Source organism: Poecilia mexicana, unplaced genomic scaffold (genome assembly GCF_051168715.1).
Source record: "Poecilia mexicana isolate PSO_F unplaced genomic scaffold, ASM5116871v1 scaffold_3, whole genome shotgun sequence".
Classification (NCBI taxonomy): Eukaryota; Metazoa; Chordata; class Actinopteri; order Cyprinodontiformes; family Poeciliidae; genus Poecilia; species Poecilia mexicana.
The window spans coordinates 36490908-36518210 of NW_028263372.1; the positions used below are offsets into that span (position 1 = coordinate 36490908).

The window sequence follows — 27303 nt, forward strand, 5'->3', positions numbered from 1 at the left end:
CTCTTTCTAAAAGTCCCGTCTACCGCCAAAGATGCAAGCACATAGATATTCGTTATCACTTTATTCGATCAGCACTTACTGATGGAAAAATAACTCTCTGTTATTGTCCAACAACAGAAATGGTGGCTGATATTTTCACAAAGTCTGTAACTAAAATGAGAATGGATAAATTTATATGTTTTCTTTTTGGTATGTGAATGAAATGTATTCTGTCAGCATGAGAACAAGTGGGGGTGTTGAATATTGTTTTCATGTTGACTTCCTGTTGTGGGCGGAGTTTTGCGCAGGTGACATCGTTTCTCAATAAAAGGCCACAGGTCGCTCTGATGAGCACTGCACCCAGGCCAAACGTATCTGGTGGCTCTGTGGGTTGATTTCCTCCGTCCGTCCTCGGCATTTCCAGCCCTTTACTAATGGCAGCGTCTACTAGCTGTTTGCTAATAGCTGTTAGCTAGTCTAGAGGAGCTGAGTGGGGAGGAGCTGCGCCTCAGAGGCGGGGCTAGGTCCACTCAGGTGTTTTGCTCAGCTGAATGGTTGCCATGGAGATTAAAAGATTTATCAAACATGAAAGAATCTAAGCAACAGTCCAGGGAAAAACTTCATAACTTGATGGAAAGATAAAAAAATAGTAAATTTTACATAAATCTCCCCCTTTAATACACTGAAACTTTTATCCTTTTAAATTTAAAAATGTAGGTAAGAAGCAGTTTATTTGAAAAAGTTTCTCCTGTTAATACTGTGAGGATTTATGTGTTTCTGGAGCAGCAGCTGAATGACTGTCGCTTCCTGCAGCGTCTCTGACAGAACCAGGATTTGATCATCATGATGCAGAAACGCGTTCTGCGTTTGGCTGACCCGACCCGGATTGCGCGCCTCCGGATTCCCACATACCTCCACATCTGCAGGGTCTCCTTCAGATCAATAATTAGCCGGTTGATCTAAATGACAGGTGCAGCGCTCTGTGTGTGACTTTTTACAAATAGTGCTGATATGTGTTACTGCGTGTGCCGGGTCGGCCCGGGGGAGCCGCGCTGCCGACGCGCAGCCTCCCGTTTTAACTGGGCTAACCGGCAGTCGATGAGCACAGAGGAGCCTCTGATTAAAGAACTCATCAATATCTGCAGATTAGAAGAAGACATGCAGAATCAACACCTGAAAACTCTCTGAGTGTTTTTACAGCCAAATGAGGGTTTTTCTGTTTAATCATCAGCTGATTAGTTGGATCAGAGCTGAAGGGAAAAACATGGAAGCTGCAGTTTTCTAGAATAAAGATCTGCAGTAAATCACAATCAAAGATGAGAACTGAAAAATTTACTTGAAGTTTTATTTTCTTTAGTTTTCGTTCCTCCGCAGCAAGATGATTAGCTGATTTATTTTTGGTAATTTGTTTGTTAGACTTGAATCTGAAGTGTTAGGTTTCCATAACATGCAATAAAACAACAATAATAATAATTAATAATTAGGAGCTGGACTTTAGCGTGTTAATTTTGATTAATTGATGACATACATATTAACTCGTTAAAAACTGAATTAACCACACTTTTTTTTTCTTGACATAGAAAAGTGCCGAGCCGGAACCTTTGTATTTGTGTATTTCTGGTACGTCCACAAATTTGATGCACAACCGCTACCAACAGTTAGCCTATCAGCAAAGCTGCGCTAGCCTGAAATAGCATCTCACTGCTAACATGTTGGAGCTAATGTTGGCGTCCTCAGTCCTCATTTCTCCATGAATGATCGACACGATAATGTTGTTGTTTTGAGACTTTTTAAATTATGAAATATCTGTAAACAAACTTTCCTTCACCAGACTGAAGACTTTATCATCCAGTTTTTGGTAGAAAGAGAAAAATAATAAATCATGCAAATGGAAATAGCTGAGCTTGTTTTATTGATTTATTGCTTATTGATAGGCCTGATCAGCGGTTCCTGAAACACTGGATCTGAAGGCTGAAGAAACCAGTGACAGATAAAAAAAACCCCATAAATCTATCTGTGGAGCTCTTATCTTAATTTATTCAGTAATTTGTCAGCAGAAAATGTTTTTGAATTGAAAATATTGCAGACTGTTAATAATCAAGCTAATATAAATGCCGTTTTTCTGCAGCCTTAAAACATGATGTCTAAATTTAGCCTCGGTGAGATCAAACCAGGAACATTAAATCAGATCCTGCGCTGGTCCGGCCCATTCTGCGGTAATCGGCAGTAAATCGGGTCGGATTCCCGCCTGACTGCAGCTGCTGCTGGATCAGCAGCAGTTCGGCTGATCGATGCAGAGCGACGATCGGCTCTGACGGCGTCAGTCGTGAATCACGCTGACATCACAGCTGGCGCGGCTTGCATCACGCCTGCTCCGGCTGACGCCTCCTCGTCTCTGGGCGCCGGTTCCGGTCGGAATAATAATAAAAAACAAAAGGCAGCAGAACCTGCGTTGACTCGGATTTCATCAGTTGGAGTCAGCTTTGTGAGCCGTGGCACCGTTTTGTTCTGAAAGGCCGCTTTGTTGTGAAGATCCGCTGGTTCTGATCTGGTTCAGCTCCATTTCGGGTCGGGTTCAATTTCTGCAGAGAAGACAGAAAGAAGAATTTGTAATGTAGGAAAAGACCCAATATGAGAATAAAGTCCCAGCATTATGAGAATAAATTTGTAATTTTATCAGTCAAGTTTGTTTTTATAGTTCAGCAACAAAACAGTTCAAAGATTCACATCATAAAAACAAAGTTATAGAAACAAACTGTTGTCAGGAAGCTTCATTACACAGCTTTTTCAAAATCAACTCAAACCTGCTCTGTTTTAGTCTGGATTTAAAGGATCTCAGTGTTTCGGCTGCTTTTCAGTTTTCTGGAAGTTTGTTCCAGATTTGTGGTGCATAGAAGCTGAATGCTGGTTCTCCACTGTTGGTTCTGGATGCAGAGCAGAACCAGAACCAGCAGGTTGATCCAACAGCAGCAGCAGATTTTTAATCCATTCAGTGATTCATAAACTACCAGTTGGATTTAAAATCTATTCTCTGAAAACTAGGTGGTGTAGAACCGGGTGGTGTAGAACCGGGTGGTGTAGAACTGGGTGGTGTCTCTACCCTCCTGGTTCTAGTCAGAACTCCAGCTGCAGCTTCTGGGTCGTTGGTTTGTCAGTCAGACCTGCTGCAGGAATAGGCCTGTCACGATAAACGACAAATCAATTAATCGCACATAAATTAAACCTATCGACCTCATTTTAATTATCGGCTTTATCGTCTCTTCCTTTCTCTTGATGACACCGAATGAAAAAAGCTCAGCTCCGGTGCTCTCCACTGACCCTCCCTTCCTATTTCCTTAGTCTAATGTCCAGCTCACACTACACCAGCTGTCGGCCGACTGTCGGCCCATTTTCAAAACCTGAGACACATTAGCCGACAGAAATCCTCGGTAAAACGGTTCGATCGGGTTCGTCGTGCCGTGTGGTGTCCAGCCACATGGGCACAAAATAATGGCTACAAGTCCAGTTAACTAATTTTAAAACCAGGCATTAATCAATGCTTTACTAGAACCTGTGATGCATGTGGCTAGAGTCAGCGTAAAGTCCTGACTGAATGAAAATCATTATAACCTATTTATGTCACGTTAACGAAGAACAGCTGAAAACTTACCGGGTTTATCAGCTGCGGTAGCAATTTGGCTCCAACTCCTCCCCTTGTGATTCCTATGTTCTTTGCACAAAATGTTGAATAAATATTAATGTTGTTTCCACATATCATCTCCAATGTCCGCTGGACTTCGGGTTGCGCCGTGTCAGCTGTTTGGGATTCCCAGGAGGAGAATCCGGCTTTCTGATTGGCTACCTGTCACATTCAGCGTTAAGCTCCCAGTCGGGAAAAAACCCTGATTTAGATCGGAGCGGCCACGACGATCTACCGAAACTCACCACACTGCAGGATGATCGGTTACGAAATCAGCAGCGACAATCTTAGATCGGCCAACGACCTAAGATTGTTATAAGGAGAAAATAGGGGGAAAACATCGTGTGGTATGAACTTAGCATTAGGTGGTCGGATGTGCCCGTCTTCTCTATTTAAATCTACTGATTACTGAAGGGCAATACAGACTTCATAATCTGCACTCTTTTGGTTGAATGCAGTATTTATTTCCACTTTGGCTTCATGTTTAGTTTTTAGTCAAGTACGTTTTTTGTTAATGGAGACTGAGAATCCATTTTATTTTTATTTTTGTTTATTTAGTTTATAATTTCCAGTGTTATATGTTCTTTTGAAAATAAAGTGTATCTATCTATGGCAGGAAATCGCATGCATTATTAGTCATTTCCATTAAATCAGTGTCATCTGGTCTTGAAACAATATTATTGTTTATTGCAATAATTTTTTAGACAATTGCTCAGCAAAATTTGTTATCGTGACAGACCTATGCAGGAGTCAAAGCCACTAAACGCCTGGATGAGTTTCTCTGGAGACTTTAGTCCTCTGGCCCTAAAATGTTCTGCAGCTGCTAGAAGAACCACTGTGGAGCCGGAGGGTCAGGACAGAGGTCAAAGGTCAGCCTGATCTCTGGTTTCCAGCTGGAAGAACTGAAGCTGTGTGTTGACTCTAGATCTGTAACTCTAGATCTGTAACTCTATATCATTCCTCTTTAGGTCCAAAAATAATAACTTCAGTTTTAGTTCAGTTGAAGAAAATTATGACACACAATACAAAAATGTGATAATATGGGAATTAAGTTGTAATACAATAAAAAAATCATGAAAATATGAGTCACAATATTATGATAAAAATTAATAATTATGCAAATGAAAAGTCGAAATAAATCAGTAAAAAACATCAGAATACGAGGAAGAGTCAGATTTCTGAAAGGCCACTTTGTTGTGAAGATCTGATGGTTCTGACCCGGTTCTGATCTGGTTCTGACCCGGTTCTGATCCATTGGTTCAGCCGTCAGACTCGCTGCTCTGATTATGCGGAGCGTCTGATCGATCGTGTTCCAGTTTGTTTATTAATTAACTCTGCGAGGGGCCGTGAGTTTTTACAGTGCGCGACATCGAACCGGCCGGTGGGTGGCTGCCGAAGCGGGTCGGCTGCTCTGGTCGGAGGGGATCTGACGGTGGCAGGAAGTGGAGTTAGCGCTGAGTGTTGGCAGCAGCTCAAACTTAACAAAGAGCAGCGTAAATAATCAGAAACTTCTCCTAACAATCCCAGTAATTGCTCCAACCTGTGAAGCTCCTTCAGAGCTGCGCGTCCAGCAGCTTCCCTCCTGCAGGCTGCACTTTGTCTTCCTAATTTCTGTGCAGCGCTCCTGCTGAGTCTGATCGCCTGACATTTAATAAAACAAGCCGCTGAAAGCTGCAAAAAGCGTGGGGCTTTTTTACTTCAATCCTATAGAGAACAGGCGGTCACAGGCGCTAATCACGCCACATTGTGTCGGCGCACAAAGTGCACGTCAGGTTTTGTTCGTTTGAGTGTTAATTCAGGTCCTGGAGTTCGGATTGGGCTCAGAAAACCTCATTTAGTGTTGGAAACAGCAAAAAGCAGGAATAAAAATACCAGATGCGTCTGGGTGATAATAAAGGAAGGTGTGACCAGATGGAGGATATTAAAGGTCTCAGAGACAGGCCATGAATTCATAATGCAACACAAACTTCTTCCTCCAACAGGAAGAGAACAGAACAAATATTTTATTGAAGATAGTTTTCTAATAATGATCAGGTCCGGATCGCCACAGGGATCAGAGAAATGTTTCCACTCTGAAGGACGCATGCACAAAGCAACGGGAACGTCTTCTTCGTTTTATAGAGAAATATGAACCAAATAAAACAACAAAAGTCACTAAAATACAACATCAGATATATTCATCACTTTTCCAGCAGTTGGATCTGAACAAAATGCTTCACAAGTTAAATGCAAACAACTTTAAAAGTGTTAAAAAGGCAATAAAACCATAAGAACATCTTATGTTTTAAAATATGTTTGGGTTAAAATAAACGTCTTTTTATTTAAAAACATCCAGTTTCTGTTTGAATTTAATGTTTAACTGTTCTAACATAGCCTGGAGTTCCTGGTGATTTCACCCGATAAAAATCTCACAAAAATAAAAATGAAAACGTAAAAACACACGCAGCTTCATGAAACCACGCAGCTGAATAAAACCACGCAGCTTCATGAAACCACGCAGCTTCACGAAACCACGCAGCTGAATAAAACCACGCAGCTTCATGAAACCACGCAGCTGAATAAAACCACGCAGCTTCACGAAACCACGCAGCTTCACGAAACCACGCAGCTGAATAAAACCACGCAGCTTCATGAAACCACGCAGCTTCACGAAACCACGCAGCTTCACGAAACCACGCAGCTGAATAAAACCACGCAGCTTCATGAAACCACGCAGCTGAATAAAACCACGCAGCTTCACGAAACCACGCAGCTGAATAAAACCACGCAGCTTCATGAAACCACGCAGCTTCATGAAACCACGCAGCTTCACGAAACCACGCAGCTTCACGAAACCACGCAGCTTCATGAAACCACGCAGCTTCACGAAACCACGCAGCTTCACGAAACCACGCAGCTGAATAAAACCACGCAGCTTCACGAAACCACGCAGCTTCATGAAACCACGCAGCTTCACCACGCAGCTGAATAAAACCACGCAGCTTCATGAAACCACGCAGCTTCATGAAACCACGCAGCTTCACCACGCAGCTGAATAAAACCACGCAGCTGAATAAAACCACGCAGCTTCATGAAACCACGCAGCTTCATGAAACCACGCAGCTTCATGAAACCACGCAGCTGAATAAAACCACGCAGCTTCATGAAACCACGCAGCTTCACGAAACCACGCAGCTTCACGAAACCACGCAGCTTCATAAAACCACGCAGCTTCATGAAACCACGCAGCTTCATGAAACCACGCAGCTTCATAAAACCACGCAGCTTCATAAAACCACGCAGCTTCATGAAACCACGCAGCTTCACGAAACCACGCAGCTTCATGAAACCACGCAGCTTCATGAAACCACGCAGCTTCATGAAACCACGCACCTGAATAAAACCATGCAGCTTCATGAAACCACGCAGCTTCATGAAACCACGCAGCTTCACGAAACCACGCAGCTTCACGAAACCACGCAGCTTCACAAAACCACGCAGCTTCACGAAACCACGCAGCTTCACGAAACCACGCAGCTTCACGAAACCACGCAGCTTCATAAAACCACGCAGCTTCATGAAACCACGCACCTGAATAAAACCACGCAGCTTCATAAAACCACGCAGCTTCATGAAACCACGCACCTGAATAAAACCACGCAGCTTCATGAAACCACGCAGCTTCATGAAACCACGCAGCTTCATGAAACCACGCACCTGAATAAAACCATGCAGCTTCATGAAACCATGCAGCTTCATGAAACCACGCAGCTTCATAAAACCACGCAGCTTCATAAAACCACGCAGCTTCGTTTCGTCTCCATGAAAACGGAAGCGGCCGAGCCGCTGCTCCTTGCAGATGTTTTCCAAGTGGAGCGTGAATGATGGCCGAGTTCTCCGGCAGCTGCTGGTTTGTTGGGGAGGTTTTCCTGCCAGCGAACATTCAGCCGGCCGCGGCTCTGTGCTGCAGCCATTTGTGGGATTGGCTCTGCTGTTGTGTAACATGTTTACATGGAGATGGATGCTTTTCAGCCGGGAAGAACTGCTTCCTCAGCGCTCTCCTTTGGAGCGTGTTCCTCCTAAAAAGCCTTTCACTGCTTTGTCCCTGACTCCAGCAGGAGGAGGCTTTGTTTCCTTCACTGTACATTAGCCTGGATGACTCCAGGCCGCTTCCTCCCCCAGGGAAGACCGTACTGTTGTGTCTGGAGACGGAGTAGAAACTGAACATTTGATTAAAGGCAAATAAAACATTTCCTGACATGAAGCTTCACAAATGGAGGCAGAATTTAAACACTGTCTGCTGCTGCCTTTTCCTGTCTTTCATCCAGTTTTCTGCAGCAGAAGTGTCTGAAACCTCGTTGTCGATGCTGAATCGAACCGTCAGCGGAGGACTTGATGGTTTTCAGGATGTTTTCCTCCTGAGGGTCCGGCAGACTCGCTCCGATCGGAACCAGAACTTCAACATTTCTTCCATTTCATCTGCTGTGGTTCTCTCCCTCTCTGCTCTGAGTCAAACCAACCGATGTGAACAGAGACCGCTCCAAAAGCAGGAAGTGGACTACAGCGCAGGGCATTCTGGGTAAATACAACCAAAGCTAATGTGCAGCCTAGCGCTAGCAGCAGAAATGGCTCCTGGTCTTTAGCCTAAAGAGAAATCCTCCAACCGCTGAAATCTGACGCCTCCATCTTGTTTCCATCTGGTGAAGAAGGAAGTTGCTCTCAGTGTCTTCAGAGGTTTTTGTGTCATTTCCTTCAGTGGTTCTTGGTGCAGCGCCCCCACAGGCCAGGAGGGGAACAGGTTGGTTTGACTCAGAGCCACAGCAGCTGGAGGTGGAGCAGATGTTGGAGTTTTTACCTCTGATCAAAACGAGTCTAATTTGAAAACGGCTCTCTGTATTTTTTTCTTTATTTTCTTTCTATTAGTTTATTGACTTTAAATATTTAAATGCAAAAACAAAACCTGGATGAATCACAGGGTAAATGCTGCATCATGTTGGGTAATAAAGCCTGATGCCTAGTGATCCTGCAGACTGTATCGGCTTCCTGATGCCATCCTGCCCGGTTCCGATCCGTTCCGACCATTTGCAGAGCATCGTTCTGCAAATTTTGACTCCAGACGTGTAAAATAAGCCTTCAGTTGCATCGTCTGTTGTAAATCTGTTGTTTTCCCACCAGGATTATTCCCTCCTTCTGTTTGTTTTGGTTTTCTACGAGTATTTTAGGTTTTTCCCGCTCTGCTGCATCCCGGTTGTGACGTCTGGCTTCATGTTTCCTCCTGCAGGAGTCGACCGAGCTTCTCCTTAAAGCCTCACAGCTCATTACAGATTCAGCAGCGGATCGGAGAAAGTTCTCATTTCGGACTTTATTTGGCCTGTGGAGATTTCTTGGCTGTTGTGTGGCCTGCTTAGCAAGTTTAATAAGAGCTAATATTTGAAAACCATTTGCAGTGAGATGCAAGGAGCCCCGGATCAATAAAGGCAGCGTGTCTTAAAGATAGAGGGGACTGAAGGAATCCATTTATCGAGCCGCTCCACGGCGTCGATAGCATCCTTCCATCCTCAGCTCCTCCGTCCAGAGGCGGCCATTGATCAGCTGGATGAAGAGTGAACGGCCGGATTAGGGTGATTTCACAGCTTGGTGCGCTGCCAGGCCGACAGCACCTCTTAAAGGCACAGCGCAGGAAAAGGTCAGCGCGTTCAGACACCATCAGGGGACTGGTTGGACTGGTTGGACTGGCTAGTTGGACTGGAGGGACTGGAGGGAGTGGTTGGACTGGTGAAGTTATCACAGTTATCATAAAACCAATTAAACCAAAATTGAGAGCATTTTTGTTAACTGGAATAAATAAAAATAGTAATTAACTTGATCAGTTAACTGTTTGTATCTACTGCTCAGGGTAAAGAGCCGTTCTAAGCAGTCGGATTGTTCTTGAACGTCACATCACTGCTCTGCGGTTAAATGCTGATAAACAGGAAAATCTGAGGATTTGTGATGGTAGAGCTGATTAATAACCAGCATCTTGTTGTCATGGAGACCAGATCTCTTGTCTTTCCTGTTTTGAAGAACGGCTAATAGAAGCAGGACGTTGCGTCGTTTAACCAGGAAGACGTCGTTCACTAATTAAACTTCCTGGTTTCAGTCTCGGATCGGAAACGATTTGGCCTTATTTAAAGACGATCCGTTTCTCAGGAAGTTAGATTTTTCTCCAACAGGAAGTGGAGTGGTAGTTTGGTCGGCATGTCTGAACAGGAGCAGGACGTTCAGGAGGGAAACGGAGCGGAGCGTGTTTCTGCTGCCTCCTCTCTGCCGGGATGCGCCGCAGGATGATGGACTCGTCTGTGAACTCGGCGTGTTTCCTGATAGCCGACAGGCGACTGCTGCTGCTCTCTTGTTTATCTGAAGCTGGTGAAAAATGAAAAACAAACCTTCCAGGAAAGTTGTGGAGTCTGAGATTATTCATGTAGAGGTGAGAAAAAAGACCCAGAAAAACATAAAATCTGGTGAAGATCTTTGATGGAAGTCACAGTTTGTGGTGCAGCAGAGTATGAAGAAAGTTCCTGAACAAAAAATAGAAATATTTTTAAAATTAGTAAAGACAACCAGAAACTTTCTGTCTGTTGAAATGTAAAATAATCTGCAGATTAATCAGTTATTGATTTCTGTCTGCGGTCAGCTGGACGCCATGTTGGATGTTCTGCTTTCTGTCAGCTTGTTGTTTTTGTCCAGATTTTATTTTGGTTGAATATTAAATTAATTTGTAATAAACTGAATGACACTGACCGTTCAGGACCGTTTTAATGGATGGATGAATAAATTATATGACATCAATGATTGATTAATGTGTTCACGGTCAGAAGTTTACATACAGCAGTTCTGGAGTTCTGGTCCGTTCCTCCGAACCGGACTTTGTTTTCCTGAAGACTCTGCACTGCAAAACATTAAATTAATCCATCTGTTTTTAAAATCTAGTTTCAGATATCAGTTTATTTTAGTAAAGGTAATTCAGCAAAAAATAGAAACTCAATTTAAGGCAGTAATTCTTAAAACGTGATGAAAAGTTTCAGTTCCACTAACAGATTATGTCATTTATAGCAGAACATTTTTCCATGTTATAAGTTTCCAGTGGAGCTAAAATGTTTTCATCAGTATTAAGGAATTATTGACTTAAAACAAGCTCCAGTTTTTCGTTACTTTTAGGTTAATTTTGTCTCATTTCAGGTCCACTCAGATATTTACACTTAAAAACTAAAAATACTCGTTCATATTTAGTGTTTTTGCAGTGTGGGGCTGCAGACCCGTTTGGACCTGAGCTTTAACGTCCTGACTGATGTTTGGCTTCGATGATCTCTCCTCATGATTCCATCTGTGTAATGAAGCACACCGGTTCCTCCTGCAGCCCCACAGCATGATGCTGCCACCACCGTGCTTCATATTGGGTGGTGATAGTCAGGACCTGTCTCCAGAAATTACCTATAATCTTTTTTTTCATACAAAGTATAAAGAAACTGAATCTACAACTAAGAAAAACTTAATATTTAATAACTACTAACAACTAGCAAACACACTGTAAAACTAATTAAACATAAGACAAAATATGAAAAACCCAGAACCATTAGAACCAAAGTAAAATCTCCATGTCCTCTTTAGTATTTGCAGTGAGAGTTGGAGTTGCTGTCCTTTACTTTGACTGGGCCACAGTGCAGCAGCTGCCCCTGGGGATCGCCCGCCTGCCTGCAGCGGCGGCGGCGGAGCGTCGATGAGATTGAGCGGTCTCTGTCAGCACGCTGTCGCTCTCCGTCAGCGCCGCGCCGTGTTGCTCGCTGGGGAGCGTTCAGGTCGATGGAGTCGCATATTAAAGGTCCGCAGCAGAACCGCCAGCTGGGACCGGTTCTGTCCGCTCGGATCTCCTGAAGCGCCGCTGGAGGTCGTGACCTCTGCTGTTTCATTACAGCCTGCGGGACGCTCTGGCCATTTGATGAAAGCTGATTTTCTTCAGTGTGAGTTAAAGTGCTGCTGACTTCTGCCTTTACCTGCTTACATCTCTGAGGCTCAAATTCTTCCTCTGTGGAGCTTTCCTGATCAGGAGGAAACAGGAAGACAATCCCAGTTCTTCTTTTCTTTCTAAAACAGTCTTTGCTGCTGCAGGCAGCTACCATCAGAGCTAACGGGACCATCTGGTTTTTACACACATTTATTACAAAATTATTGTCAAAAATGAAACTTTGAAAAACTTCTCAATCAAAAAGTGCTTTGAGAGTATTTTCAGATGGTTCTATATAAAGTTAATTTGCCAATTTTTTCAGATTTTATATTTTCAAATGATCTTTTAAGATTTTTAAGTTTTTCAGATTTCATTTTCCAATTTTGTTTCAAATTTTTTTTAGGATTTTATTTTTCAAATTATGTTTTCAGATTTTATTTTTCCATTTTTTGAATTACTTTTTCAAACTTAATTTTTTCTAATAACTTTTAAAGATTTTATTCTTCCTCTTTTTTCACAGGTAAATTATTTTAACCATAAAAAATAACATTTAAAGACAATTTAAGAGTCACAAAATCAGAAGAATGTTTTGAAGAAAAATCTAGTAAATGATGTGAGTTTACTGTAAATATGTTGAATCGTGTCCCGGGTCCTGCAGGCGCTAAGTGGACGCCTATCTGGGCCCAGACCTCCAGCAGGGATCCGGTTTGACCCACAATAATCCGGTTTTTATTGACTTCCTGTCGCTCTGAGTTGCTGCTTATGAAGAGCAGCAGCAGAAATGAGTTTTTATTTCTCCATTTACTGTAATAAACAGCAGACTGTAATAAATGAGATCAGAGCCGCGTTGGCAGCAGCAAAACTCCAGACCAGCAGAGAGTCTGGCTGCTGGGAAACAGAACCGGGTCAGAACCCAGGTTCTGGTTGCTGCTTCACAGTCGGACTGAAAGAAAACCTCCAGCTGATGAGACGAGTGAAGCATGGCTAACAGGTAGGCTAGGCTAACAGACAAGTGAGGCTAACAGGTAGGCTAGGCTAACAGCAGCTAGCTTCTGAAAGGCTCCTCTGGCGTTAAAATTAGCAGCAGGATGGATTTGAAACGTGTTGCTGCGACTAAAACGATCCATGATGGAAAAGTGAAACCAGCTGAGGAATTTATTCATCTGTTAACTTTAACTTCTGCAGAGTTACTCCGGGTTCTGAAGAACTTTGGATCCATCAGAACTCAGTCTGACCTACTGCTGCTCATCTGGGATTAAGAGGTCAGGGAGGGAGGGATACAGTGACCCAGAGTGAGACATCGCTAGCAGTTAGCATTCTAGCCATCAGTTAGCTGCTTGTAGCAGCTGTTTGGGATTCATTTGAAGTGAAAGCTGTGACACATTCAGACTGGAAATGTTGAACTGACTGGATCATTGGAACAGAACCGCTGTCGGCTGATTCTTCCTGAGATCCAACAGGAAGCTAAACTCCTGGAGGTTCAGGCGCCCGGCAGCGTCCGTCTCCGCAGCAGGACGGTTTTCTGGGTCCATATATTTCTCTTATTCAGCCTCCAAAAGCTAAGGAAAAGTTACAACATGAGAGAAACTGTAAATATGTATTTAATCTGCTCCCGGCTGGTTGTTGAACAGATGACTTCCTGCTCCGGGTTCGTCATCGTGCAGCTGATCTGTGATGGATGAGAATCTATAGTTCGCTTTTTAAACATCGCCCTGTTGTTGGAGATAAAAAATGGCCGAGCTCAGGTAAAAACACAAGTTTCTGCTGCTGACTGGGAGTTTAATCATCCTCAATAATCTCTGCTGAATCTGGAGGTGGACGCTCCTACCTGTGGGAGCTGCCGGGAATTAATTACAGGAAGCAGTCCTCTGCAGTTTTACTGTCCTTGGGTGATGAAGACGCTGCTGATAAAAGTTTGAAAATTTGCAGAATCCGTAAAAAGCATTTAATCTGCAGGAATCAGCTCCGAATTACTGATTATTAATATTTCTGAATGTTTTATTATCATAAAAAGCATCAGATGCAGGAATCTGGAGCAGATTGGTCACGTTCCATTTTGCTCAGGCAGAACGTTCCAGATCCGGTTCTGTTTGTTTTCTAATTGAATCTTTGGGAGAAACAAACTGAAATCCTGCAGGAATTTTCTCTGAATTTTCAAAATGCAGTAAAGAGAACATTAACGGCCTGATTAATGATGCATCGTCTTAATGTTCATTTTGCAAATAAAGTCCAATCTTCCACATGCGTTTGTTTTAATGATTTGTAAACTGCTGCATTTTTTACTCCATGATTCCAAACGTTTGCTGTTTTTGGAAACCTTTTCTGTTAACAGGACAGCAGCGGCTCCCAGCTTCACCTCCAGCTGATGCAACGCGGTGGTAAACATGTCGCCGTCCCAAGTTTTTCAAAAAACTTGCTGCCGGCATCAAATTTAAACCAAAATCTATTTAAATTTCTGCCTTTCTAGATTTCAGATGCTGTCTTTGTATCATTAAGTAAAGAGTTGGGGTTGTTATTATCATCATGCCCGTTGTTTCGTCATGCAGCAGCTGATTGGCTTCTCCACCTGCGCCTCACCTGTCGGGGAACAGACAGCGTCAGTGTTTGCCTCGCGGCAGCGCTCAGGTTAATGATGGGATGTCCGCCGGTAAACATGAACATGTCACGGTCTGCAGGCCAGCGCAGCTTCCTGTCACCGCGCTGCTTGACGTGTCCTCTGTGGCTGCAGAGCGGCCTGAAGGAAACCACACCTGCATGTAGATTCTCCTGAATCGGCCCCGGTTCCCTGTAAAGGCGCTGATGTGATTTCCCCAATCAGCATGAGGGGAAATCACTGCGAGGCGGTAATGAAAGGGAAGATGAGCGGCTCTGTTTTTATGTTTTCCATAAAGTGTCTCAGAGTTTCTGCGCGGATCCATTCTGGAGGATTCTGGTTCATGTTTCCTTCTTTTCCCAGAACCGCAGCCTGTAATTTCACATCCCTCAACAGCTTATTCTGCTCCACTTTCATAAAATTGCTGGAATTACATTTTAAAATTCATGTTGCTTTCAATACAGCGGGAATATTTTTCTTTTTATGTAATTTCTAGTTTAGCTGTAAGCAGAAGAGTTTTTCTTTTGGTCGATTTAAGAAACAAAATCAGCCGCAAAAGCAAAACTTTTACCTGTAAAATCTGCCTAATGTGAGTCATTTTTAATCAGTAAATAAAATGTTTTTCTAGTTTCTGGACATAACGTTACTCTGAGAGGAAAAGTTTAGGAGCAAACAATAGGAAATGATTTCAAGGGACAGTCTTGTGTAAAATTGGCTATTTTTTAATCTTTAGATCATGTTATAATTTTATTCATTAATAACAAACCTGGAGTGTTTCTTTGATTCTTTCATGTTTGAGAAGTCATTTCATCTCCATGGCAACCAGTCGGCTGTTAAATCAGAAGCAGATTAGACAGTAATTGCAATGGAGTCGATTCTTTTCTGATTTTCTTCATTATTTACATCAGAGAGACAGAAATGTAAACAATGCGACTGGAGATGAAATGCGATCTGAAGCTGAAGCTGAAGCCATGTTTTAGTTTCTAAGATCATCCAGGTGGGAGGAGCTTTGATGCCATCATCACTTTCATAGGCTGAAGGTTCTGGAGGCCATTTTGGGTCATCTGGGATGTTTTGAAGGAAGCTGAAGAAACCTTTGCTCTGCTTCTCTTTGTTAAAGTTCATATATGATTGTATTTAATACATGGTGTATGGTAAATTAACTTCCTGTCTGCGCTGACCCCTGCAGGACGGAGGGAGGAGGACGATGGGGGTCGGCTTTTCTCCGTGCCTCACTCTGCTGTGCCTCGGCTTCGTCTCCGGGGTTCGAACCCTCAACCCCGATGACCCCAACGTGTGCAGCCACTGGGAGAGGTCAGTTCTGATTTAGCGCCGGTCGGAACCCCCCCTCGCTCTAATGGACTCCCTGCCACAAATCAGAGCCAGGGAGTTCTGCCAAAAGCCGGATGCAGAAGGGAAAAGGTTTACGGCGCGGGCAGAGGGGGGCAGATGGAGGCTGTAAATTCAAAACGGTGGCAGTGAGTTCGAACTTCTGGGAAAAAAAGAAAATCCCATAGCCAGTTCTGATGAGCTGCTGTGATCGATGGGAATTTTCCAAATGGATATTAGCTGCAAACATGATTCCAGTTTCCTCTTCATGTTTCCCTTCCTGCTGATCCGTTTAAAGGGAATTTAAAATGTTTCCTTCTGAAGCCTCAGTTTCACTAAAACCTTCCAGGGAATGCTGGACGTTTCAGACGGAAACCTCGAACACTGAGCTGTCCAAACTTTTTGCTAAAATAATTTTATTGTGAATTCTTTTCTTCTTACCTGCTAAGCAACAAATTAGCTTGTATTTTAATTTAAAAAGTTCAGAAAAAGTTGTGCAGTTTCCTAACTTGTCAGTCAAGATATTATTTTTAGTTTATTCCCAGAAACAAAAATAAGGTCCATCTTTGAAAACCTTTAAGTGGATTTAATTATTGGCTGTGACTGAGTCTGTTTTTGAGCAAAAAGTCACTGGAGATCTTTGGCCTGCAGCTCAGTTCCAGTCACCAGACACCTCACTATTACCAAATTACAGAATTATTGTGGAATACAGAAGGAATAAAAATGTGAAAAACTATCTAGTCCATTAGAAGTAAAACATTGGTTTTGTTCCTAAAAGTTAATACTAGATATAAATTTGTAATTGAAAGTTTCATACAAAGAGAAACAGAAAAATTCATCTGCAGCTGTGCCGTTTCTTATCTGCATCCAGGGCCACTTAAAACTACTCACAGGGCTGCAAATGGCCCCCGTGCCTCACTTTGGACATCCTGCTCTAACATGATGGTGGTTCTTCTTCTGCAGCTACGCCGTCACCGTGCAGGAATCCTACGCCCATCCCTTCGACCAGGTCTACTACACCCGCTGCACCGACATCCTCAACTGGTTCAAATGCACCAAACACAGGTAGGAACACCAGGACGTTTCCAACGTTCCCACTGCTCCCAATGTTCCCACTGCTCCCAACGTTCCCAATGCTCCCAACGTTCCCAATGCTCCCAACGTTCCCAATGCTCCCACTGCTCCCAACGTTCCCACTGCCCCCAACGTTCCCAATGCTCCCAACGTTCCCAATGCTCCCACTGCTTCCAACGTTCCCAATGCTCCCAACATTCCCAATGCTTCCAACGTTCCCAATGCTTCCAACGTTCCCAATGCTCCCAACGTTCCCAAATAATCCAGAAAAACACGAGGGAGCAATTCCTATCCAAAGCCAGGGTGTCCATTGAGCCTTAAAAAGTCTTAAAATAATTGAAAACAGTAAGTTGGCCTTAAATACATTAATCACAGGTTTTACATTTTGTCAATATTTATCATGTTTTTTTTTCTCATGAAATGTTTCTGTCAGGCAAAAGTTTGGGTCAAACACAGACATCTTTATTGCGTTCTGTGACTCACTGCTAGCATAGCCTTGCTAGCTTTTTTGCATTGATCATGGGTTAGTGCAGAGGTTCCCAATGGCACGACGCCCCCCTTGGGGGCGTCGTGCCATTGGGAACCACTGGGTTTGTGCAAATTTACCACTAAGTCTAAGACTTTTTGCTCTGGAGATAAAAGTCTTAAATTTCTTTCATAATGCTCTTAAAAAGTTTTAAATTTGAGTTGATGGAACCTGCAGAAACCCTTAAAGGATCCCAACAGAAAAAAACTGAGAAAACACAAAAACTCCTTTCATAAAACAAAAATAAATAAAAATCTAAAAAGTGTGGCAGGCATTTATATTCTGTCTCCAGCTTTGTGCGTCTACAGACTGGAACATCTCAATCTCAGTCAGACTGAATGCAGAACATCCGTTTTCAAGTTTTACCACAGAATTTCTGTTGAATTTAGGTCTGGACTTTGACTAGGCCATTCTAACACATTAATCTTTTCTGATCTAAACCACCCCTTCTCATCTCTGGCTGCATGTTCAGGCTGGTTGTCCTGCTGAAACCCAGGATATTCCTGAATTTAACTCTGACTAGCTTCCCACAGCCTGATGCTGCCACCACCGTGTCTCACTGTGTGTCCAGGCTCAGGTTTGGTCTCCTGCTAGCAGACCGTCTCCTTCCAAATGCTTCCTGGGTTCATCCGTCATAAAATCACATTAAAACTTCACAGTTTGAGGCTGAAAGTGAAAGAATCTGCAGCTGCTCTGAGCGACACGTTTTATTGGTGAAACTTTATTTCTGTAGCTCCTGCTTTACTTCCTTTATTGATCCACTCAGACGTTCCAGTGTTTTAGCAAGTCTCCATAAAATACCTAATTATCTCCTGGCTGTTTTTGTCCCACAGGAAGTCAGCAGCTGATGCTGGCGTTCTGACGAAGGTGTCTTTATTTTGCTCAGGTTTTCTGTCAGTGTGGAGTTTTTAATTTCACGTTTCTAACTGCTGGTTAACATGAGCAGAAAAACGAGCAGAGTTCAGCCGACCTCAAGCGCAGCACTTCAGGCCTCATCATGGACATTCAAAGAGTTTCTGTTGAAAAGACTCTTTCTTCTGATTGGAGACATTTTCAGAGAATGTTTGTGATCAAGCAGAACCCCAAGGTTTAAACACTGAAGCAGAGTAAAAATAGAAATAATAAGAAAAGTGTTTCACAACGTGAAGAGAGCGAGGACTGATTTAACATTTCAGTTTCCATCCCAGACTTTCCTGTCACCAACGATTCTCCAGCTCTGCTGACGGTCGGTTTCAAAGAATTCGTTTTAAATTGGATATTTAGCCTCTTCTGACATAACCCAGAAAATATGTTTATCTCCAGAAAGCTGAGAATATTTCTGAGATCATTTTCACAGTTCATCTCAAACACACACACACACACACACACACACACACACACACACACACACACACACACACACACACACACACACACACACACCCAACCAGCCACAAGACCAGTTAACCCAACAGTCCCAGAGAGATCCCAGCATGCACTGGGAGAACATGCTGACTCCGTACAGAAAGACTCCAGGCTGGGATTCAAACCCAGAACCTTGTAGCGTTAAGAGTTAAATAAGCTCTAATCTGAGTTAGCATCTCCTAGCATCTCATTTTCCATCTGTTCATTTCTGTCCTGCTGTCTTTGGGACTCCAGCTCTGTTTCCATCCAAATGTTTCCATCCAAATGTTTCCATCCAAATGTTTCCATCCAAATGTTTCCATCCAAATGTAAAGGAAAACACAAATTTGTCGTGTTTCCATCAGCTGGTTTGGAGCGGGCCGACCAGGCTACGTCTAGTTTCATCAGATGTTGACAGTAGCTAGCATGGACCACACACCTCAGGAAATGGAGGTTTGGGTTGAGAAATGTTCAGCGTTTTGTTCCTCTGGTAAGGCAGAGACAAACCAGTGGATCTGAAAGTTTGCTGCAACTTATTTGGCTAAAAGTGTTTTCTTCTCCTCTTTAGCTAAAAAACATCTCAAGCAGCTGTAGAAACATTTTGCACAACTGAGAAGCTTATTTCAAATTTTACAGTTTGGATCAACCTTTTCTGATGTGACACTTCAAAATATGAATAAATATGAAAATGTGGCTCCAGCCTGTGTTGGTTCGTTCCATCGAAGTTGCTGTCCCATCCATACTTAGCTAGCCCATATTTAGTTAGCCAAATATTAGCAACAGAATGTTGCTAATAGTTAGCGCTGAGCTAAAGCTAAATATTTAGCAAATTCACTTGCCAATAAGGAAGTAGACTACCAAAATAAAAGCTGGTAATGAGAACTTCTTCATAAACTCCTGCTGGTGAGTCTGAATCCTCCAACGCTGATGCATCACTGCTGCTGTGGATCCACAGGAAAACGTCTGTATTTCCTTTAAAACGGCTCATCGTTTGATTTCAGCTGAAATGTTCAAGACAAGAGGAAAAAAAACAAGATGAAGAGCTTTTATTTTGGTAGTCCAATTTGCATATTACCCAGATATTTAGTTTAAATATTTTGTAAACTAAATATTTAGCTTTATACTGAGACATTTATGAATGAAATGCTTGAGGTCTGATTTGCATCATTTTGTAGCTCAGATTTGTGTGTGTGTGTGTGTGTGTGTGCGTGTGTGTGTGTGTGCGTGTGTGTGTGTGTGTGCGTGTGTGTGTGTGTGTGTGTGCGTGTGTGTGCGTGTGTGTGCGACCTGTGCAGGATCAGCTATAAGACGGCCTACAGGAGAGGCGTGAGGACGATGTACCGCAGACGCTCGCAGTGCTGCCCCGGGTTCTACGAGACCGGAGAACTCTGCGTCCGTAAGTCGGCATTAATATCAGAATTATGATCAGAGAAGACAGATCTGCACTCAGATGAACACAATGCACCATCCTCAATGTGCTGCTTTGTTTACATCACTGCAAAGAAACTTTTAATGTGAAAATCCCAGACACTTCCTGTCAGTCTGTAACACCCACTTCTCACTGCGGACCAGTTTGAATATATTGTTTCACTGCAAAACAGAAAAAGTCTTTTTGTCCAGTTTCAGCTGTAAATATCTCAGTAGACTTTAAATAAGTCAAAACTAACTTATAAGAAAATAGGGGATTAGTTTTGGTCAGTAATTTCAGATGTTATAAGTGAAATAATCTGCCAGTGAAACTAGAACTTTTCTATCAACATTAAGGAATTATTGACTAAAAATAAGTTTCTGTTTCTTTATGAAAAGTTACTCTTCAGTTAGTTTTGTCTTATTTAATGTGTTCTAAAACCTTTACAGTAGAAACTGCACAAAAACACAGTGAAGAGTTTGAAACTTAAAACATAGCAACAGGAATTTGCAGGAATAAAAAGCTGAAACAGATTAAATGTGTTAGATGCGATGAAGAAGCTCCAGCAGATGAAGAGTAAAACCATCAGAGATTCCCACATAAAACCTGCTGCTGATGTTCAGTCGCTGGTTTTGTTTTCGCCAGGCGGTTTATCTGCTGCCACTTTGACGAACCTGCTTCAGGTTCTGCTTCTGCCTCTGGGAAAACAGGCAGCAGGGAGTTTGGGTTGGAGCTGAACTGGGAGCTGTGGCGCTGCGTGTCGAACCAGATGCTTCTGGGATTTTCACCAGATTATCAGCTGATGTCCAGCTGTAATCCCGACGCGCAGTGAGATTAGCACCTGCCTTCGTTTGGTTTGAAGACAGACGCTGCCTCAACATCCGCAGTGAAATCTGAAAAAAGAGATGTTCTTTATTCTGCTGTTTTTCTGGCAGAGCGTTCCTAATAATCCGTCACCCAATTCGAAGAAGAGAGGGTTGAAATTGCTGTTTGAAAATGATTTCTGTCATTTGCAATTTTTTTTTTTTTAGAAAAGAAAACAAGCTAAATAAATTTCAGATTTTCTCTCTGCGACATCACCCAGCCTGAGAGGAGATGTGGAGCACGGCGGTGGAGGAGTCATGGTGTGGGCTGTGCACTCACTGTTGATGTGTGACGCGCCACAGCAAAAACTATCGCATCACAAAAACATAAAATCTGTCAGTTTCTGAGAAGATAAAGATTTTATTATTTGTGTTTTCTGAATGAACCAGTTAAAGTCACGAAGAGCAGCTCAGTGTTTCAGACCAAACCAGAGGCCTGAAGGAGGGCGCACTTTCTTTTATCATGCTCTTAATAACTTTGGCTAAAAATTAAAATGAACCAGTTCATGTTTTTAAATAGAGAAATAATAACAATTGCAGGTTTTTAACCATTTTTCTTTTTTCCCTGCAATATCTGAACTGAATTTCCACAAAGACAGACACGGACCGCCTCAGTAACGTGATTCTAAATGTTTTTCCTGTCATTTTGTTGGAATCTGTACTTTAAAAAAGAAAAGAAAAATATCTGCATCCTCTTTTATGTTCATCTTTACTTTAAATTGTAACAACAGAAATGTAACGCCGGCTCTTTCCTAAAGTGGATATTTGTTTTTAAGTTGTGTTGTTTTTTCGTGACGTTTGGTGAAGCGAATCTTTAGGTTGCAGATCTCTGATTTATTAGAACGTTTGTCAGATTCATCCAAATAAAATGATTTCATAACTTGATTATTACTGATTAAAGGGAAGTTATTATTTTTGCAAACAGATTTTTTATTTAAAACTCCGTAAACTGACTTTAATGTTGGAGTTTGAATTATTTTCTACACAAATAAAACTAAAGAAATTGTGAAATTTACAGAAATACGACAGAAAAACCCGGAGGAGAAAAACGATAGTAAAATCCGTCCAGAGAGTTCGTCTTCATTCAGCTGCAGAAATCAATTATCCACTCTACATGGTAAACTCTATGGTTCAGAGCTGCTTTGTCCCTGAACAGAGGGGGACTGCCTGGGGGTCAGAGGTCAGCGGGGGGACATTGTGTCATTTTATTCTGCTGGTAAACAACAACTGTCTTCTCCCCGGAGACTCTGGAGGAAAACCTCTGACTGCTTTGTTTGATGGTGTGACCTCCGGCTCTGATTGGCTAAGCAGGAGGTCACAGCGGTTAGCGGCTCGCTAACGGTAGCGACTCCTGCTCTGATTGGCTGAGCAGCAGCTAGCGGCTCGCTAACGGTAGCGACTCCTGCTCTGATTGGCTGAGCAGCAGCTAGCGGCTCGCTAACGGTAGCGACTCCTGCTCTGATTGGCTGAGCAGCAGCTAGCGGCTCGCTAACGGTAGCGACTCCTGCTCTGATTGGCTGAGCAGCAGCTAGCAGCTCGCTAACGGTAGCGACTCTTGCAGTTTATTTGCTGTTTTTGGAACTCAGCAGATTTCTGACTTTTAAAATTTGTAAAACGTTGAACTTTTAAACCTTTAAAGGGACAGTTTGACTTTCCATTATGTTTTAATGTTATTCCCTCATCATGCATGTTTGAGAAATCCTAGCCTCAGCTCCTTCAGACTAGCCAGCAGCAATTAGCAAGCAGCCAGTGGAACTGCTGAGCTCATGAAGCTGCTGCTCAGAGCGACGCCAGGAAAAACGCTGCTAAAGGGCTAATAGAGGAGCCATATTGGGATGACTGCCTGGAGGCGGAGCTTCAGAAAGAGCAGGAGTTCTTAAAGAGACAGACGCCCAATTTCAAGTCAGGAAGTAAAATTTCTTTTAAATCAGATTTTATATGTTTTTAGCATTTTAATAACAATTGAAGGAAACATAGTTACTGATTATGCTATAAAGTGGAATATGGAAAACACACAGTGCCCCTATAAAACAAGTAACTTTTTAAGTGATGGATCTGTTTAGTTGTGGAGGAAAATAAAAGAACTCAAACTGAACCGGGTTCAGAGCTGGAGGCGTCCGTCCAGGACGGCTCCTCCTGCAGGTGGCAGAACTTCAGGTGCGTCCTCGCTGATCAACAACCAGCGGCTTCAAGGGCGCCGACGGCTGCTTCAGCACGCTGAGACAATGGCTGGAATTAAGCAGCGATTATTTCATTTGATATCTATTAATCTTGTTGGAGCCGTTGCTGATGTAATCCTGCGTGGAGCGCTTTCTGCTCGGGATGAAAGGATCACCGTCCCTTTAAAGATTAATCATCTCTCCTCCAGGACGACCACAGCTCCTGCCTCTCTTATTAAAATCTGAGCGCGACACTGCGAGGCGTTTTATCGGCCTCATAAAATATGCTGGGCAGCAGAAAAATTTCAGCCTGAAGTTTACACACAGCAACGCTCCAGTTAAGTTTTACTGTGGAGGAAGCAGAACCTGCTGGACCTTCAGCATTCAGACTGGAGCGTCTAAGTCCTGCCTCAGATGAAGATCTGAACTTTAACTCTGTGAAAAAACAAGGACTTGGTCGAGTTGTTCAGCCTTTAGCTCATTTACTGAATGGTAAAATGCTTTTCTTGCATTTAATATCAAAGATGCGTGTCAAAACTCATTTATGTAAATATTATTAAGAAATAATTTGATGTAAAACTTGTCAGAGTAAAAAGAAACATGTTTGCATTTTTGGACCAGAACCATATCCTGTCAGGTCGTTTTTGATGACCAGAAGCTTCGGTCCTGAATTTAAACGATAAGAAAAATTTAATTTTACAATTTATTTGTAGATTTTAGGATTAATTTGCATCTATAAATCAGGCGGTTTCCACTGAAAGAGGAGAACAGTTGGACCTTCTGCAATGTTTAGTTTTTCTAAGTGGTTGTTGCCAGCTTTAAGGAGAATTTAAATATTTCACACTTCGTGTCACAAACGGTTCTGATCTTAGAGAATTGAACGTTTACAGATTTTTCCCTGTAAATTTGACCAAATTACAAAGAAATGTACGACGAGTTTTAGGGCCAGATGGACAGAATCCGCAACAACAGAGTCGCATTATTAAGAGAATAAAGTTGTAGTAATATAAATATGAATTTGTAATAATATGAGAATAAATCTGTAGCAATATGAGAGACCACACGTTGCGCTGGTCTGTCTAAGCTTTTCTCTCATTAAAATGACTTCCATCTTTATTTTACTAATATTATGACTTTATTAAACTCAGTCTAACAGTCTGACTCAGAGATGCAGCCGGTTTGTGATCCTGGTTTTCCTGAATGCGATTTTTAGAACTGATGAGCAAACTTTCCATTATTCACAGACTCAGTTTGAACAGAGAAGTCGGTGAGCATGCTCAGTGTGAAATAAAGCCTGAAGTTCACAGGAATATAAATGTGATCACAGACATGTTTGTGCAGAGCGCTGCTGCCTGAGAAGAGAAATAAATCTGGAAGCGGCGACTTCGGCTCGCTGTCCGTTTGAAGGATGATGTGAAAAAACCCGCAGGAATGGAAATATGAGCCGAAACAAACTCAACACGCTGACAACATTCATCACACACACAATAACAGTAACACAATAATACGTTTAAAAGTGAGTCCATTCTGTGTGACTGGGAGGAAAAGAGTAAAAGTGACCTGAGTGGCTGAAGCCCCCTGGAATCCATCCGTACCTCCGTCTAAACCCAGAACTCCTCACTTCAGCTCTTCACTGTCAGCAGAGCCACGTCCAAATAATTCAAGTTTTCATGAGGCTGTCATGCTCACAGCGTTTGATTCTGCATGTCTAGTCAACTTGTTGGTTTATGTTTGAGAAAAGACGACAGCAGAGTGAAGATCTGTGACATGATGCAGTATTTAGATCATCCTCTCCACATGAAACCGAGACAAAGCTGCTTCTGCTTCCTAACTCCACTGAGCTTCGTCTCAGAAAGGTTAAAGCTTCGCTTCTCCTGTGTCAACAGCTTCATGTGTGTTTGTCTGCACACTAATTAAAAAGTGAGCTGGAACAGAGAGGAAGCTTAGGACAGCATCTATGATTGCTTTTCTCCGTTTGACACCCAGAAAGCCTCAGTGCTACAGATTCCTGAAAACGGCCGAGTCCAGCTGACAAACAGAGAAACGGCTGTCCTCAGTGCCACCGCGCCGAAAAAACACTGCAAAAAAACTGTTAATTAGACAACTCTGGGCTGCTGCGGAGGAGGCGCTCAAAGTTTTCCTGCTCTTTCCAACCCTGAATCCAAAAAACTAAACTAGCTGCTCTTAAATCATTAAAGCTGGAAACGTTTACACACCGTCCAATGAAGTTCTCACAGCTTTTCTGACTCAAACACCGAGAGTCTGAAAAATTACTAAACATTTGAGCTGCATTACACGTTTAAGCTGATCCTGCTTCCATTCATTCATGCATTCATGCATTCATTCATTCATTCATTCATTCATTCATTTTAAGTTCTTTAAAGAATAAAATTGTGTGTCCAGTCTGCCTGCTTGCTATTTTTTCTCATCTTTTTTCTTCAACATGTAGATTTTTTGTTTAATGAGGAAAAAATTCCTTGCAAATATTTTTACAGTAGCACCAAAGAATCAGTGATTTTGTTTGCAAAAGAAAAAATCACAAAAATAATCGCAAAATCCTGGAAGGTAGAATCAATATTGGAGAAGAAAAAGAAAGCATGTTGCCACTGTAGCACAGCTATCTCCTGCAGGAAGTCGGAAAACAGCAACTTAAAAATATATTTACAACATTAAGCAAAGGTTTAATGTTGAAGGATGGAGGTAAGGATGGATCCCTGCAGATTTTTGTGATTTTGGGATTTACGCAAAATCAACAGATCTTTGCATTTTTTCATTCTATTATATAATTGTGAATTTAAAGCATATTTTTCACAAACATGGTCACTCCTAATACTAACTCCAACCTGCAGGTGGCGGTATTTCTAGTCTGCTGCCTCAGCTTTTCTTGATTCAGATTATAGTCGCATTTACCATCAGACACAAGATATATATAAAATTCCTTGCATATTTTTCTGAATTAACGCCACAAAGCCAAAATGTTTTGAGAGAAATCGCAAAAACCATCATGAAATCCTGGATTGACTGATTAATTTAGCAAAGATCCTCTATGTGTTGGAATAAGAGGGATTTTCACATTGTCCAAAAATAAATTCAACGGTTTTAAGGCCATGAACAGATTTTATTTCAAGTAAACATTTATTTTTCCAGATGATGTCCCTCTGGGGGATGAATCCGTTCTTCTTCTCCTCCTCCGTGGAGTTTTTTACTCTCCTCTCCTCTTCATGCCTCTCCAGGCAACGTCTTCTGCCTGATTATGAGATAACAGCAGAGTGACGCGCTGCAGCCTCATAAAACCACGTCCTGCCTTATTTCTGAGCGTGGCGTTGTTTGCTCTGAAGCGTCTGATTGCTCTCAGCTGTAAGGTCCTGTCATAATGAAATATGAAACCATCTCAGGCTGAGAAATGAGCGCCGTAGCTTCCTTATCTGCCTGCTGTACAATGCAGATATCACTTCTTATCAGGACTGGGGAGATTTTAGAGCATCTTAGTGAATAAATAAATAGTGAGAACAGTCAGAAAGTAAGTTGTTGATAGATGAATCCCTGCCTTTCTAATGTTTAATGTAAAACTGGCCCCAGTGAGGAACATCACAGCGATAGCAGCGGTTGTCATGGAGCATCAGGAGGTCAGAGGCTTTGCTTTTGTTCGTCCTCCCAAAACGTTTCTGACTTTAACCCTGAACCACATTTACCCTTCAGTACGCAGATTTATTTAGACAAAAAAGTCAAACTTTTTTCATTAAAGATCACAATAAAACCTTCCTTTAACAGTTTGTTTGTGCTCTGAGCCTTGATGAGTTTCGACCCCCCGGGGAGGTTTTCCTGGTCCAGATTGCTGATCTGGGTCGTCCTGTTTCTCTGCAGCGCTGTGTACGGAGGAGTGTGTCCACGGCCGGTGTGTTTCTCCGGATACCTGCCAGTGTGAGCCGGGCTGGGGGGGGCTGGACTGCTCCAGCGGTGAGTACGCCTCCAACACAAGAACTCACAACGCTGGAGACGCTTTCTCTTAAGTTTACTTCCATGTTGGATGTGAATATTCAGAGCAGATTTGCATTTAAAATGTGTCTTATTAAAGAATAGAAAGAGCAAACAAGTAGGAATAAATAGCCGTGCAACAGAGGAGGAAATGTGCTTGGTATTTATTTCAGCAAGTGCAGAAACAAGCAAACAAAATTCAGCTTTGAGAAAGTAAAGTGAAAGGTTTTTGGTAATAAATGATTGTTCTGAATCTATGATGTTGACCAGAACATAAACAGTTAGAGTATTAATATCAGGGTTGGGACTTTAACTTGTTTATTTCTATTAATTACTTACACAGATTTTAACACAATTGACAATTTTTTTATTTTT

General features: G+C 42.3%; 1 protein-coding gene across 1 annotated transcript in view; it reads left to right on the forward strand.

Moving 5' to 3' along the window:
- The window catches only part of LOC106909694 (multiple epidermal growth factor-like domains protein 11), a 102247-nt gene that overhangs the window by 14904 nt on the left and 60040 nt on the right, over window positions 1-27303 (forward strand). Inside the window, exons 2-5 of the mRNA XM_088004544.1 lie at window positions 15401-15525; window positions 16504-16605; window positions 19819-19919; window positions 26818-26910. Of these exons, the coding sequence (XP_087860670.1) occupies window positions 15419-15525; window positions 16504-16605; window positions 19819-19919; window positions 26818-26910 (403 nt within the window). The 5' untranslated portion in view covers window positions 15401-15418. The remainder of the gene's footprint in view (window positions 1-15400; window positions 15526-16503; window positions 16606-19818; window positions 19920-26817; window positions 26911-27303) is intronic.